Raw genomic sequence first — 16,227 nt, forward strand, 5'->3', positions numbered from 1 at the left:
TGCCAGAGAAGACAGGATAAACTGGCACACTGCAGATGGCACCAAGCACCCCAACCACATTTAGCATTTTCTAGGGCAGCTTTGCCAGAAGAGACAGCCCAGCTGTACCCACCCATCAAAGATTTCTGCTGACTGACATGACACTGCAGATGGATGTTTTTGTGTAAGAATGTGCATCATTATATGCAAGATTACATTAATCTTTCATGCCTGTCTGTCCCTGGTGCCAGCATGGTTCAAGCTTTTCCTACAATGCTTTTAGATATTGTTAAAAATTATCAGCCTTGGCGTCTAAAAGAATCATTCTGTATCCAGCAGCATTACATTGTAATTCTCCCACAGCTTATTCAAATGCCGTTAACATTCACATGAATAAAACCTCTCTCTATTAAATTCTATTCAGAAGAAAGCTACAAGAAAATGAAATATAAAATATTAATATTAATAAATTTAGGTTATCATAAATGATTGTGTGCTGATCATTCATCTATAACTTCAGCAAGTAGTTGCAACCTTAAAAAGCAAAATAATAAAATGTCTTACAAACACACATTAAAAAAAATTAAGGATATTAGGAAGAAATATTTATGCTGAGAATCAGTTTATCAAGTCTCGCTTTTATTCCAAAGCTTACTTTGGTAAAGCTTTTCAAATCCAAAACAAAATTAGCCTTAAAATTATCTTGTAGCTGAATGCTATTTTTACTTAGGAGAAATTTTGAAATAATCGCCTATTTCTTCCTTTCATCTTGCAGGTGAAATGTGACTATACACTGATGCAAATTATCCAAGAACAGTAATTTTTTTAAGTGACATTGTAAAAGTTAAATAAGATGACTGATCCAGAACAACAGATGGACAAGATGACTGAAACCTGACCACAATATACTAGGACAATGAACAAAGTTTATCAAGTCCTTGGCCTCAGGGAGGTTACATTCTGGAGACAGAGGATATGCACTAATTTTTTTCAATGAATGTACAATATAATGTAGTATTAGTGATTATGAAGAAAAATAATATAGGGGAAAAGGATAGAGAGTAATCTGAACTACTATTTGGAGGGAGTAGAAGAAATCAAAATATGTGTTTAGACAGTGTATTATGGGCTCTGGAAGCAGAAAGAACCAGATTCAGATCACTCCACTTCACGTAGACATCAACAGTGGGCTGCTGGGCAGCTGCACTTTCAAAAGAAGTTACTAGCCTCTTCTTTCAACTACTTTCCTTTGCCAATGAGACTGACACCCCTCTTACATAGGAAATTTGGTGTTTTCATCGTTTACAACTCTTTGAACACACAGTTCTCACTGCTGGGATCCCCCCATGCACCCCAACCTTCAGTTTAAATATTACTACCTTCCTCCAATATTGTCTTTCTGAGGAAATGTCTTGAGGTTGATACTGAATGTTGAGGAAACAGGCTGAAGTCAAATCAGATGAGTTCTGATTTGAATGTAAGGAAACATTTCTTGGTCTGCTGACAAAATTCTATAAGGGGATAAGGTACTGAGATGTCATTTTCTTTCCTGTCCCTTAGGTACTTCAAACTTCGTAAGTTCAAAATAGAATCCATCATTTCCACCTTCAGATATACTGCCTTTCAGTTACACTATTCTTTTGTGTGTTCCATCATCCACTCCCCACTACCCAAGATAAGAAAATGTCTTCTTCCTAGAGTATCCCTTTCTTTTACTCTCCAAAACCCCTCCATGCCCAAAGCCAGTAGTTTCTGTCTTTTTGTTTATGTGGCTGCATCCAACATTCCTCAAGCCAATGCCCTAGACCTAGTCACCAACATCTTTAATATGCAAACTACATCAGCCTCTCCTCCAGTCTCCCTCTAACATTTATCCCACTCTAGCCAGAATGACCTTTCTCAAGCACATGTTTAACCACATCTCTTCCCTACATAAACACCACTGATGACTATTCACTGTCCCCAGGGATAAAGTTCCAATTCCCTGAGATCCTATTATTAAAAATGGGATTGGTCATATATATATATATATAATTATCCTAGAGATAATAAAAAGAACTTTTCACCCATAATTCTCTCCCTCTCCAGCTGGACCTGATTCATGGAATATTTACCATCCAGATTTTTATTAAAATGTAGGTAAAACTGGAAGTGAGTAATGCCTCAGCGTACTAGCATCTTTTGGAACAGTTTTATCAGATTACCTAGCCTTCTGCTCCGTGAGATCAGGAACAATTAGAGGCATCTCCATGGAATGGAGGGCTTCAAGTAGAGACATAAAGAGCCAAAGAGAAAGAATTCAAAGAGAAGATCTGGTAAAAGTGTCAAAAGTTAAACACATGGTTCTAGAAGGAGGAAAAAAAGTGAAAATAAAACCCTACTCTTTTGACAACTCTGCCCAGGGTCAGAAAGGAGGTAAAATTATCTGGTGACTAGGCACTCCTATGGGCCCTGAGCTGGCGGAGATCAAGGCTACATTCAGAGAAGTGTCTTTGACCATGATAATGATAATCAGCATAAGGTCTAGCAGCTTTGTTCCGACCAAGATTGACTGAAGGAGGTGGAACTGCCTGTCTTGAACAAGAGAGATCACGGGCAGACGTGAAATCTGTTTTCAAATACCTCAAAGCTCATGGAAAACACGTCTTTCATTTATTTTGTATCACTACTAAAGATAACATCAACACTGAAAGTCACAAGGTGGCAAACGTCAGCTCACAAGCTCTCCTTGCAGTTTACAGTCTTGCACAAAGGCATTTGGCAAAGGGTCAGGTAGGTTTGCAATCCAGCCAGTACTCTTATTCAGCATGCGAGGTGACCTTGGGCTATATCAGCCCAGAAGAAAGAGCACCTTTTTGTAAGTTAGCACAAAGGAGGTGCTCCTTTTCTTTTTTTTTTTTTTTTTTTTTTTGCGGTACGCGGGCCTCTCACTGTTGTGGCCTCTCCCGTTGTGGAGCACAGGCCCCGGACGCGCAGGCTCAGCGGCCATGGCTCACGGGCCCAGCCGCTCCGCGGCATGTGGGATCTTCCCGGGCCGGGGCACGAACCCGTGTCCCCTGCATCGGCAGGCGGACTCGCAACCACTGCGCCACCAGGGAAGCCCAAGGAGGTGCTCTTTTCTAATATGACCCTGAACTCCAGTTGAGAATATCCATCAGTATTGTCCAGTAACAGCACACACTGACTCCATCACAGGGTGCCCAGGCCGAGGCTGGGTGGTTTTCCACCAAGAGTGTCACGTGACTGCACTCCACCGCATGAGAGAATATGAACTAGATGGCCTCCAAAGTTCTTTCCAGTTTAATTTCTCTGCTGCCTTGACTTTTTCACTTTATCATTCTATGAATTATCGTATGAATCTATGATGTCCAAAATTCCTCTCACACCTTTAATAGTGTAATTCCGAAAGTCTGTTCTGAGAGGAAGAGAAAGAAATGGTATCATATGCCATTTGATTCACATATCAAGTTATTAGGAATAAATAACTCTTTTTTTTTTTAGGTTCTTCCAGTTCTTCTGACACCCTGTCCCCCAACCTCTGGAAATCTGTTCTCTGTATCTACATGTTCTCGTTTCTTTGGGGGATTTTTTTTTTAAATATTCCACATATAAGTGAGATAATATGACATTTGTCTTTCTCTGACTCATTTCACATAGCATAATGTCCTCAAGGTCCATTTATGTTTTCCCAAATGGCAGGATTTCCTTCCTTTTTATAGCTGAAGAGTATTCTGTGGTATGGCATGCAAATATATATATATATATATGTATGTATATATGTATACACACACGCACACACCACAACTTCTGTATCCATTCATCAACTGACGGACACTTAGGTTGATTCCATTTCTTGGCTGTTGTAAATAATGCTGCAATCAATATGGGGCACAGATATCTGTTTTGAGTTAGTGTTTTTGTTTCCATTGGATAAATACCCAGAAGTGTGGAATTGCTGGATCATATGGTAGTTCTATTTTTAATTTTTTGAGGGGCCTCCATAGTGGCTGCACCAATTTACATTCCCACCAACAATGCATGAGGGTTCCCTTTTCTCCACATCCTCACCGACGCTTGTTATTTCTGGCCTTTTTGAAAATACCCATTCTGACAGGTGTGAGGTGATACCTCATTGTGATCTGATTTGCATTTCCCTGATGATTAGTGATGCTGAGCACCTTTTTATGTACCAGTTGGCTATAGGCATATCTTATTTAGAAAAATGTCTACTCAGGTTATCTGTGCACTTTTTAACCAGATTCTTTTGTGGGGGGTTTTGCTATTCATTTTTTTTAAGTGTATAGAAAAATTATAATGTATTCATCTAGCTATAATTTTTACATCATGCCTCATTTATACAGCACTATCTCTTAATGAATTCATCATCATACAGAATTTATTACAGAATTCATATTCCATTTGGACTTGGCAGTGCACAGAAGATATGTTAAAACAATGGTCACACTGGACATGCAGAAAATATATACTCTTTCTGCTTTACTCTTTCATAGAAAATACTTTTTCAAAGTTTGAGTTGAGTCTTACTGTTACATAATTTATGAAACTGAAATCAACTGCATTATGACCATGTTTCTATAGTACTTTATAGTACACAAGGTAGTTTTAAATATACTACCTTATTCAAACTATAAAACTATACTGTGAGATAAGCAGGAAGATTCTAAAACTTTTCAGATACCCAAATGTCAGTCCTTTACATGAAACAGGAGACTTTTTAGGAGACATTTTTAATATAAATATTTAGCCAATATACATATCAAAATGGTTTTATAAGCAAAAGATGCAATTTTATAATTTTGCCTGTAGGAGGAGTGTTAGGCAGCTAATAATTAGCCATGCTGCACAAATATATAAATAAATTCTATATTTGCATTTATGTAATATTCTAATTTTATTTTATCTTAAACTAAATATAATAAGCAAAAACATCTAAAATTCAGGGGAAACAAGTCCTAGAACATAACATTTTTCTCTCCAATACACTTGTTTTAAGAAGGAAAGCACATTCCTATCATTTCCTCTACCTTAGTTCAGGCCTCATAGGCTGGTTTCCTTTCCTCCAATCTCTCCCTCTTCTCTTCCAATATTTATTCTGATGACATAATCATCTTTGCTAAACTAGATTACAACACTATGATAAAAAATGTACACCACCTCCGAATCAATGCATGATGAATAAACTCCTGAGTGTAGCATAAAGATTCATCCTGAATCTGGACTCAGACTTCCTTCTGTGCACTTTGTTGGGAGCCTTCCCAATTTCAGTTCAGGTGTCCTCAGCCTTTAGGAGAAGGGGGTCCCACCCTCATCCCATGGGAAGGGTCTGGATGCTTAAGAGAGTAAGTGCTCCAGGTGGGGTATATGTACTACATTAGGAGAGTCAAACTGATAGGAAAAAATTTTTAATCCTTGTTCAGGATTAAAACACGTTGAATCTCTTGCATGTACACACCTCTCCCCATCTCACTAGATTTGAATAAAGAAGAATTGAATTCATTGGCACCATTTTACGATGATGGAAAGGACCATATTTAAGATAAAGCCAACGTTATGAAAGAACTAGCAAAACACTATGGGTACAGCACACACAGCCACACCCACTTGTATGTGCTGCTAGTGTGCCTGCCTTCTCTCACTTTTCTTTTCTGCTATATACATATAGTAAATATGTATATTTACTATAACAGTAAACCATTATTTGCCTTCTCTGACTTTCTAAAACTGTCCAGTTCAAATTCTTTTCTTGGGTCTTCTGATCAAAGTAAATAAGACCCCTGAGACACCATAATTCCTTTATGTATATCCCAATTATATCTACTTTAAGTATCTATTTTAATCCTTAATAAATTAACGGTCACTCAAGAGCAGGGAGTAGAACTTAGCCATCTTTCATTGTGCATAGTGTTTAACACAAAGCATTCAACAAGAGTTTCTTGAACTGAATGATATGTAGTAATATCCATGTAAAACTGTTTTGGATACTAAATCAATGAAACAACAATTAAATGTTATTGGGTTCACCAATAAGTTTATTCAGCTTTTAATTGGCTCATCCGAATATGAATTTCAAACTTTTCCTTCTTCCAATCCTTGAAAATCTTCAGGGGAAGCAACAATAGATCTGAATTGTTTCTTTTTCTTATAAATCACCTCCAAGTAAGACAAAAGCCACAAAGATGAAAGATTAACTCCTTCACTACAATTTTATTTTAATTCAGAAACTCCTCTTGAGTGTTTCATGGTAGTTTCTCTCCAACCTTCATTGCAGTAGATGCATTTTGGGGTGGATGACCTTCTCAAAAAGATTATTGTTGCTGCTTTTTTTTTTTTTTTAAAGGAATTCCCTTCTACCCTACCCATCAAGTCATGAGATGTAGGTTTATAAACCTTATTTACATTGTGAGGCCCATCTCCCCTGGTGACAGCTGAGCAAAGGCAGGTCACTCTGAATCCCTTCCCTACGAACTTATAACTGGGACTAGGAGATTCCAAGTACATTCTGGTCTTGTATCCTGAGTAGGCTTATTATGCAATATTCTTCATCAATTAAGATTTACTACAAATTTACACTGTGTGTTAATGAAGCTACACAGAAATAAAACCAGAAGAACTGAGGGTGTGATTCACGATAACATCAACCCTCCTCACCCCACCCCCGTGGGAAAAATAAGGGTCTCAAGGAAACAAAGGAATCTGGTCACCAAATTTTAAAAGCTGAAAAGAATTTTACTAATCTTCTTTATATGAACTTTAGCATTAGCAAATTTCTGTCTTCCTGGGCACAAACCTAAGCACCCTTCTTATTTTAGACAATGAATTTAAGCTTCTGGCTTCTCTAAATTCATCTAAAATCAGCAGTTAAGTGCTTAGTTTTGACCTAACCAGCAGGGGTCAGAGTCAGAACAAAAACCACCTAATGAAGGATTCCATGGAAAGACATCAAACATTTAAGTGAACAAAAATCAATTGCTGCTGAACTGCAGAGATAATGTTTAAATAGCCAACATCCCAATGAGGGTATCAAAATGTGTGCAGCCCCCTTAAAAATGATACCTAATAATTTTTAAAGTCTGAAAAAAGGTTTAAAGAGAAAATACTGATATTCTAATAAAAATAACACAATTAAAAGAAAACAAAATAATTGAATTATAATCCTGGAGCTGGCTGCAGTAAGTTATCAAAGCACATAAACAAGCTTTAGATATTATAAGTAGGTTCCTAAATTTGACTCAAGAACAAACTCAAGGTTATTTTGCTTCCTCAAGTATGAGTTTTTTAGAGGTGAAATTATATTCTGAAAATATTTACCTGTTACATCCGTCTTTATTCCCGCAATCTTCAACAGTGGTTCAACCTTCTCATAATAGACCTGAGTAGCTTCTTTTTTGTGGCTTTGGGGGTTAAGGACTATTTTTAATGACTTCGGTCTGTCTGAAAAACCTAAGAGGAAAATATAAAGACAAAAATTATAGTCTCTATCGGCATTTTTTTTCTTTCCCTTTAAAACCATACACTAAGGCCAGTTAGAATGTTATACACCTATTTAATTAGTGTTTGCTATTTTTATTTGAAGTTCTTCCAAGAGTTTTCCTGAATATGGCATTATTTTAAAACATTTCACAGTTCCTAGCAGTGAAATAAGAATATCCCTCTTAAAGTAAGTCATGAGTTATAACAAAGCATTTAATTTATGAAGGAAGGTGTGAATGAAACCGACTTCATGAATATTAGGCAACGATTAAGTATATTTACCAAATCACCAATAATATATCCAATGTTCCTTTAGCATTTGTTTCTGGGGAAAAAAGCAATGGACTATAACAGGTTAGAAAGTCCATTTCCTCTCCTTGGATAAATATGCTTATTATTGGAATTGGGCATTCCGGTGACCCCAGGGCTAGCCAGGGCTGACCTGCTGATGAGCCCAGAGTGGAGTGGAGGATGCAAGGCCAGGTCAGGGCCAGCACCCAGAGCAATGCACGCTGGAAGCTAAGAAGAGGGTTTAGGTCGGAGTTCAAGCCTGAAAAGGGGCCAAGGGAGAAAGAACTCTTCCCTGGGGAATTGGGAAAGCAACGCCTCTCAGCGGGGGTTCGGGAATATAGTGCTGCCTTACAGTTGGGGCTGAGATTTGATACTACAATTTTCTGGGCTTGCAAGATGCTTATCACTTAGAGCCCAGTTGGAGCAGGTGCAAAGCAAATTTTCCGTTGTTAGGAAGGGGCAGGAGAGGACACAGGAGCCAGAAGAAAGCTGACGACTATTTCTTTCATGGTAAGCTCTTCTCACAGGGCCACGCTTCAAGGTTAGAAAAGCAGTTACTAGCATCCATTTTTAATGAAACCGTTACTAAAGCCAAAAGAAAAATGTCCATTACACCCACATCAGTTTTTGTGCCTCAAGTAGAGACAATATTTTATTTCTTACCATATTTGAAATAATAAAAATTTTTCAACAACACATATTGTTTGAATTCAGGGAGTGTCTTGGCTGAGGACCAGAGAGGATGTTGCTGAACTCCTTACCTCTTCTGTACTTGGCCCTGGGAGCCCATTTTGGTGAGAGACTTCTGCCAGTCTCCTAATCACCCAGTCTTGAAACCTCAAAGCCATACTCAATTCCTTGTTTTTCTTTCAATTCCTACATTCAAATGAGTGCCCAGATTCGTGAGGTGATAACTATTTGCTTCCACGCCTCTGCCTTTCCTGGCTGTCTCACTCTGGCTCGGCGTTCTCCAGGACCATTCACGGGTACCTTGCAGCCCCCCTTCCACCATATCCTCAGACATCACAGCTCCCAGCAGCCCTGCACTGGTCCAAAGCACCAGGGCTCATCACTGCCTGTGGGGCAAGTCCGACCCCTGAAAATGACATCCAGAGCCTCCCCCAACCAACTCCAACCTATCCTCTCTCCTCCCTCTCACACATATTCAAGAAATACTTGTTGAGCATTTGCACTGAGTACTGGGAAGAGGTGGAAAGTGATTAACCTGTGTTCATGCTTTACAGGGGGAAGACGTATCCACAAATAGAACCAGTACAAGACAGAACAGATTTGTTAACACGAAGGTACAAAGTGCCCTGGGAGTGGATGAGAGGAGGGTGGTTAATTCTTTTTTTTTTTTTTTTGCTGTACGTGGGCCTCTCACTGTTGTGGCCTCTCCCGTTGCGGAGCACAGGCTCCGGACGCGCAGGCTCAGCGGCCATGGCCCACGGGCCCAGCCGCTCCGTGGCATGTGGGATCCTCCCAGACCGGGGCACGAACCCGTGTCCCCTGCATCGGCAGGCGGACTCTCAACCACTGCGCCACCAGGGAAGCCCAGGGTGGTTAATTCTTATTAGGGATCCGGAAAAGGCTCCCCAGAGAAGGGAGCATTTGAGCGGGGCTTTGGGCTCATGCTGTTTTCACTACTTGCAATTCCCTCCTGCCTCACACTTCATCCTCCCCTTAGTGAAACAGCAGGGGTAGAGTCAGGGAGGAAATAGCAAGCAGTGAGACCAGCACAGAAGATGCTCGAAGCAAACTAAGTGCAGAGGGTTTTCTGTTCCATTTCCACTTCCCCTTCACGATGCAGACCCACTGTATTACTTGCCGAATACCAGCTGCTATAGGCCTTCCTCTGTTCAGACAGTTCACCGTTACCACTGTACCTCGTCTCCAATCCTGTAAAAATCTGACCACTTTTTCAAAGCTCACCTCAAATACCACTTCCTCACTGAAGCCCTTCCTGACCAGCAGAATTCACCTCTCTGGCTTCTTGCTCCTGTGTTACTCTCTGTACCTCTATTATCGATTTTTTATATCATTTATACAGAAAACTCTGATAAAGGACTCAGTGTCTCAGGACTCCCACTGGCCAAACCTGGGACAACACAAAATGGAATAAAGACAGTAACATATCATACATATTACAGTGACTTTTTAAAAATCCCAACTCCGGGGGTCAAGCCGACACTAAATACACATATAAATAAAGGAGGAAAAGGAAAAACTTCATCTTAGAGTAACAATTAATAAATACGGGAAAATTACAGTGTTAGAAAATCACTATTTTCAACCATCATAATAATGATGGATTTAGGCAAGAATCAGCAATGGATGCTAAAACCATCGGTGACAGTCAGTTGGGGAACAAAATATTTACTTATTCTTAAACTCTGTCCTTCCCTATTATTCTATTTACAGAAAGTAAAAAGGAATATTTACAGTAGGGAAGTCGGGCAGACACGTCCTCAGTCAAGTGATCAAAGTTAACAACACTCTGAGTGATACAAACCGACACATGTGCCTCATGTACAAGATACACAGCACTAAGGACACACAAATTCTGTGGGATTCCTGCCCCAAGTGCATACATAATGTGGACCTAACAAGATGAAACACTCAGACAAACCCAAGTTGAGGGGCATTCTCCAAATACCTGCCTTAAATTTTTCAAAAATGTCAAGGCCATGAAAGACCAAGAAAAACTGAGGAAGTGTTCCAGATTAAAGGAGACTAAAGAGTGACAACTAGGGCCTCCCTGGTGGCGCAGTGGTTGAGAGTCCGCCTGCCGATGCAGGGGATACGGGTTCGTGCCCCGGTCTGGGAGGATCCCATATGCCGCGGAGCGGCTGGGCCCGTGAGCCACGGCCGCTGGGCCTGCGCATCCGGAGCCTGTGCTCCGCAACGGGAGAGGCCACAACAGTGAGAGGCCCGCATACCGCAAAAAGAAAAAAAAAAAAAAAAAGAGTGACAACTAAATGTAGTATGTGACTCTGGATCAGGTCAAAACAAAACTGCCACGAAGGGGGCTTCCCTGGTGGCACAGTGGTTGAGAGTCCGCCTGCCGATGCAGGGGACACGGGTTCGTGCCCCGGTCCGGGAAGATCCCACATGCCGCGGAGCGGCTGGGCCTGTGAGCCATGGCCGCTGAGCCTGCGCGTCCGGAGCCTGTGCTCCGCAATGGGAGAGGCCACAACAGTGAGAGGCCCGCGTACGGCAAAAAAAAAAAAAAAAAAAAAAACAACTGCCACGAAGGACAGTATTCGTGTCCTTTAACCAGGAAGGACGAAGCAGATTAATCTAGGGCTCACTTTTATTAAAACACTAAAAGGACCAGAAACTTGTTCTAAACCCCAGAGTCCAGACAAAAGATCTGTTTAAGTTTCCCTTACCTGGTAAATTTGTGGGAATACCCTCATTTCTCCAGCAGGGACAGACCCAGTAAGGAAGGTGTCTAGCCACCAAATTGCAGTCCCCAAATGCTGTCATACAAACAAACTTTTATTTCCCCCTTTTCCTATACCATGACTGTGGAGGAATAGACATTTGTGGAAATGAGAAACAGTCATTTGGGGTTTGTGAGAATAAGCACATTGCAGTCGAAGGCTTGTAGACCTTAAACATATGTATAAAAGTGCACGCTATACGTCCCACCCAATCTTTGTGACACAATCTTCTTAAAATGGGAGGAAAGGGGCTAAAGTTATTTTTAAAGACTTTCTAAAAGGATTTAAGCAAAATAATTTTATTTTTAAGCCTCAGTTAACAACAACAGCAATGAAAACTAAATTAATCAGAAAGTCCCATTCCTTAGACATTCTGGTCAATCAAGGGGTTTTTAAATACAAGTCAACAAAGCCAATTTTTTTTTCTTTACCAGAGCACGTATTCATTTCCTCATTTCTCTTTTTCTTTTAGATGCATCTAATATGATGACTATGAAGATAGAGTCTAAGTATATATGAATTAGGTAGCAATTTGAAATCAATTTAGAGATCAGGATGGAGATCTCTGCCGAATAAAGTCGGATTTTTTAAATGTTCTTAATTAAGTGGAATAGAGAGACATAATTAACAAATCTCCATCCTTCTCTCCTTCCATGCTCCCTCCTCAAGCCTCCTCCTATTCCATTCAGTTTCTTGAACTCCTATGTTCCCTCTACCACAGGGTCCTTGCACCTGCTCTCCCCACTAGCTGCCCACCTACACCAGCTGCCACCATAGCCACTTTGCCCAATTAACCCCCTCTTCTCTTTGTCTTGATCTCACCTCAGTCACTGTTTCTAGGGAAAGCCTACCATGGTTTCCTTGGCTTTGTGGCTTCAGCTAGGTCATTTCCCCCTTATCATTTGTTCTCATAAGTCCATACACTTCCCAATCTTGATCTTACACTGCTGTTATTTTATATCTATTTATTAATTATTCTTACATATTAGACTGGAAACTCTCTGGGTTTTTCTCCACATTCTATTTCCTTAATGCACAGCACATAATAGATGATCAAATACTTGATGAGTGAATAAAAGGGCAGTGTTAGCTTTGGGTCATCTAGATAACAATAACATCCATTCATTTATTCACAAATAACTAGATGCCTGTTATTTGCCAGGCAGGGCTCTAGAAGCTGAGGTTCTATCAGGGAACAAGAAAAGCCTCTGTCCTCATGAAGCTTCCATTCCAATGGTAGGACATAGAAATAAACAAGAGAATTCAGAGCATGCTAAGTGGTAAAAAGTTCTAAGGATAAAAGTGAAGCTCAGGACCTAATGAAACTTAAAAGCTTTTGCACAGCAAAGGAAACCATAAACAAGGTGAAAAGACAACCCTCAGAATGGGATAAAATATTTGCAAATGAAGCAACTGACAAAGGATTAATCTCCAAAATTTACAAGCAGCTCATGCAGCTCAATATCAAAAAAAACAAACAACCCAATCCAAAAATCAGCAGAAGACCTAAATAGACATATCTCCAAAGAAGATATACAGACTGCCAACAAACACATGAAAGAATGCTCAACATCATTAATCATTAGAGAAATGCAAATCAAAACTACAATGCGATATCATCTCACACCAGTCAGAATGGCCATCATCAAAAAATCTACAAACAATAAATGCTGGAGAGGGTGTGGAGAAAAGGGAACACTCTTGCACTGTTGGTGGGAATGTAAATTGATACAGCCACTATGGAGAACAGTATGGAGGTTCCTTAAAAAACTAAAAATAGAACTACCATACGACCCAGCAATCCCACTACTGGGCATATGCCCTGAGAAAGCCATAATTCAAAAAGAGTCATGTACCACAATGTTCATTGCATCTCTATTTACAATAGCCAGGACTTGGAAGCAACCTAAGTGTCCGTTGACAGATGAATGGATAAAGATGTGGCACATATATACAATGGAACATTACTTAGCCATAAAAAGAAATGAAATTGAGTTATTTATAGTGAGGTGGATGGACCTAGAGTCCATCATACAGAGTGAAGTAAGTCAGAAAGAGAAAAACAAATACTGTATGCTAACACACATATATGGAATCTGAAAAAAAAAAAAAAAAAAAAAACCTCATGAAGAAGCTAGGGGCAGGACAGGAATAAAGACGCAGACCTACCAGATAATGGACTTGAGGACATGGGGAGGGGGAAGGGTAAGCTGGGACAAAATGAGAGAGTGGCATGGACATATATACACTACCAAATGTAAAACAGACAGCTAGTGGGAAGCTTCTGCATAGCACAGGGAGATCAGCTCGGTACTTTGTGACCACCTAGAGGGTGGGATAGGGAGGGTGGGAGGGAGGGAGATGCAAGAGATATGGGGATATATGTATAGCTGATTCACTTTGTTATAAAGCAGGAACTAACACACCATATAGTTTATGGTGTATACAAAGCGATTATACTCCAATAAAGGTGTTTAAAAAAAACAGTGAAGCTCAGTTGTGGGAGAGAAGGAGGGCAAAGGTAGAAGAAATGACTTGCTGGCCAGGGAAGGTCAGATCACCCAGAGCTTTGTAGGCATTTACAAGGATTTTAGCTTTGGCTCTGAGTGAGAGAAGAAGCATGGAGAATTTTGAGCAGTGTTTACAGCAACATAGCCTTAGGTGTTAAAAGGATCACTTCAGCTGCCATATGGAAAGTAGACACAGTTAGGGTAAGGACTAACAAAGTAAAGAACACTGGAAATATTCTAACACTGTGTGCTTAGACACAGTGGTTGAAGTGGACATTATAAGAAAAGCCAGATTCTAGATATATCTCCTCATTGAAGCATAACTGACATACACATTATACCAGTTTTGGGTGTACAATATGATTCAACATTTGTATCCATTGGGAAATAATCACCACAATAATTCTAGTTACCATCTGTCGCCACAGAATTACAAAAAATTTTTTTTCTTATGATAACTTCTAAGATTTACTTTCTTAGCAACTTTTGAATGTATTTTGAATATATTTAGATATATTTTGAAGGGAGAATATTTTGATATGGTATATGAAAGAGAACAAAGAGTAGTCACATGTGTGGCTGAAAAAGGGGAAAGTAAGGACCTAAGAGGGCTAAGGACTAGTGAAAAGTGGCAAAAACAGTAAATTGTGGTCTCAGTGGGGCTGCAGGATTATAGGGGTTGGGAGAGTTGATCTGGTGAGCTAGGAAGACAGAAGGCAGTAGCCACATGGGGGGTAGGATGGTTAAAATTGAGACAGAGAGTTATTGCTAATGACAATAACAAGATCTGATGAACTTCCACCTTCATCAGAATGACCAAAAGGAGCTTCTTCAAACAGAGATTTCTGGGTCCCAGCCCCAGAGTTCTGGACTCAGTAGTCTGCGGTAGGGTCTGAGAATTTATAACTAATTCCCAGGTGACGCTGATGATGTTGGTCCAGGGGGCCACACTTTGAGAACTACTGTACTAGAAATATGATTATGGGAGAAAATGGGGCAAGTGAAATACAGGTCAAGATCTCTGAAGAAGAGGTAAAAACTGAGAGAAATGTACAAAAAAACACATAAAATTATGACAGCAGTAGTATTGGAGGGAGTGACAGTGAGGCAGGAGCTAAAGTCTTCAAGGACTGGCAGAAAGATGCAGCAGACTGTACAGGACTGCAAAGTAATGCTAGCAGGTGGTGTCTGACGGACTGAGCTTCAATGCTGAGGATTTTTTAAAGAGAGTACGCTGAGAAAATGGTCCCCAAATACCAGTGAGATGCAAGGAAGACTTCAAGACATCAAGAGTACCTCCAGCACCAGTTGTATGAAAGGCATGGCAGAGGAAACAGCTACCACTCGAAAGGACTGCAGGGGACACTATAAGCTCCTGGAAGAGCTGTGTCTCTCTACTAAAGTAAAAGGGGGATATTTGGAAAAGCGGTTGACAACATAGACTTTGCTAATGATGAATCATTCGTTCCACAGGGCAAAAATAAAATGGTGTCTGGAGTTGAAGAGAGTAGGGGATGGTGTCAGGTTAGGCGGTACACAGAGAGGGCCTTAGAGGGATGAGAGTCTAGGTGATGAGCCTCAGGCAGCAACACAGTGTGTGTAAGAGATAAAAATTGTGTGCGGCAGTTGGGATTGGAGAGTGGGGCAGTGATGAGTGGAGTCTTACCCCAAACACAAAGAGCTCTATGGATCCTGTCTTCCCTCTGGTCAATATCCAAGTTAGGGAAGAAGCAAAGTTGCCCAGAACTACAGTTGTTCCAAAGCCCCTTTCCCTCTGGTAACCATCCAGTGTTGGAGCCTGAACCCAGATCTGTCTATGGCACTTGGTTACACTCTTCACCAAGTGACCACAATGCAAATGTCTCTATATCTGAGAACCATATACACAATTATTTTCTGTACAAATTAAAATACACACATTGTACAGAATTCAAAAATCTCATTATTCAGCTCATTCCCTGGTATCTAGTTCCCTTCCTGAGGGACAACCAAGAATCTATTCTCTGCATATACAAAAATGTAGGTATACATTCTGTGACCTTTTACATAGATGGTAGCATCCCAACTCACTATTCTGTGCCTTGCTTTTCCTTTTACAATATTTTGGAGATAATTCCATATCACTACATAGAGTGCTATCTTACTTTATTTAAAGCTGCCTAGTTTTCTTTGTATGGATGAACCTCAATTTAATTAACTAGTTCCCTGTGGACGGGTATGTAGGTTGTTTCCAATCTTCCTTTACTGCAAATACTGCTGCAATGAACGTCATTTTGCATCTATTTACATAAAACTGCAGGACAAACTTCTAGAAGTAGAAACACTGGGTCAAAGGGTATGTACCCTTGAGAGTATATATTGCCAAATCACTTGCCATAGGAATTTAGACTTGTGACTGAAAAAAAAAAAGTAAATGCTAGAGTAAAAGTAATTGATCTTAAATCTTGGCTCCTCCATTTGCCAACTGTGACTTTGGGTTATTGTTTAACTTCTCTGTTCTTCAGTTTCTT

The 16,227-nt window shown here is 40.1% G+C and overlaps 1 protein-coding gene across 4 annotated transcripts in view; it reads right to left on the bottom strand.

Moving 5' to 3' along the window:
- Positions 1 to 16,227, bottom strand: part of CERKL (CERK like autophagy regulator) — a gene marked incomplete at its 5' end in the record, with an annotated part of 157,365 nt that overhangs the window by 27,921 nt on the left and 113,217 nt on the right. For 3 of the 4 annotated variants that reach the window (XM_082631182.1, XM_082631181.1, XM_082631180.1), the window contains one exon: positions 7,309 to 7,440. The exons of the other annotated variant lie outside the window; for it this stretch is intronic. In XM_082631182.1, coding sequence (XP_082487308.1) covers positions 7,309 to 7,440 — 132 coding nt within the window. The remainder of the gene's footprint in view (positions 1 to 7,308; positions 7,441 to 16,227) is intronic. 4 annotated transcript variants of the gene reach the window in all.

The sequence above is a fragment of the Mesoplodon mirus genome (assembly GCF_964341445.2).
Source record: "Mesoplodon mirus genome assembly, chromosome: 8".
NCBI classification, from domain to species: domain Eukaryota; kingdom Metazoa; phylum Chordata; class Mammalia; order Artiodactyla; family Ziphiidae; genus Mesoplodon; species Mesoplodon mirus.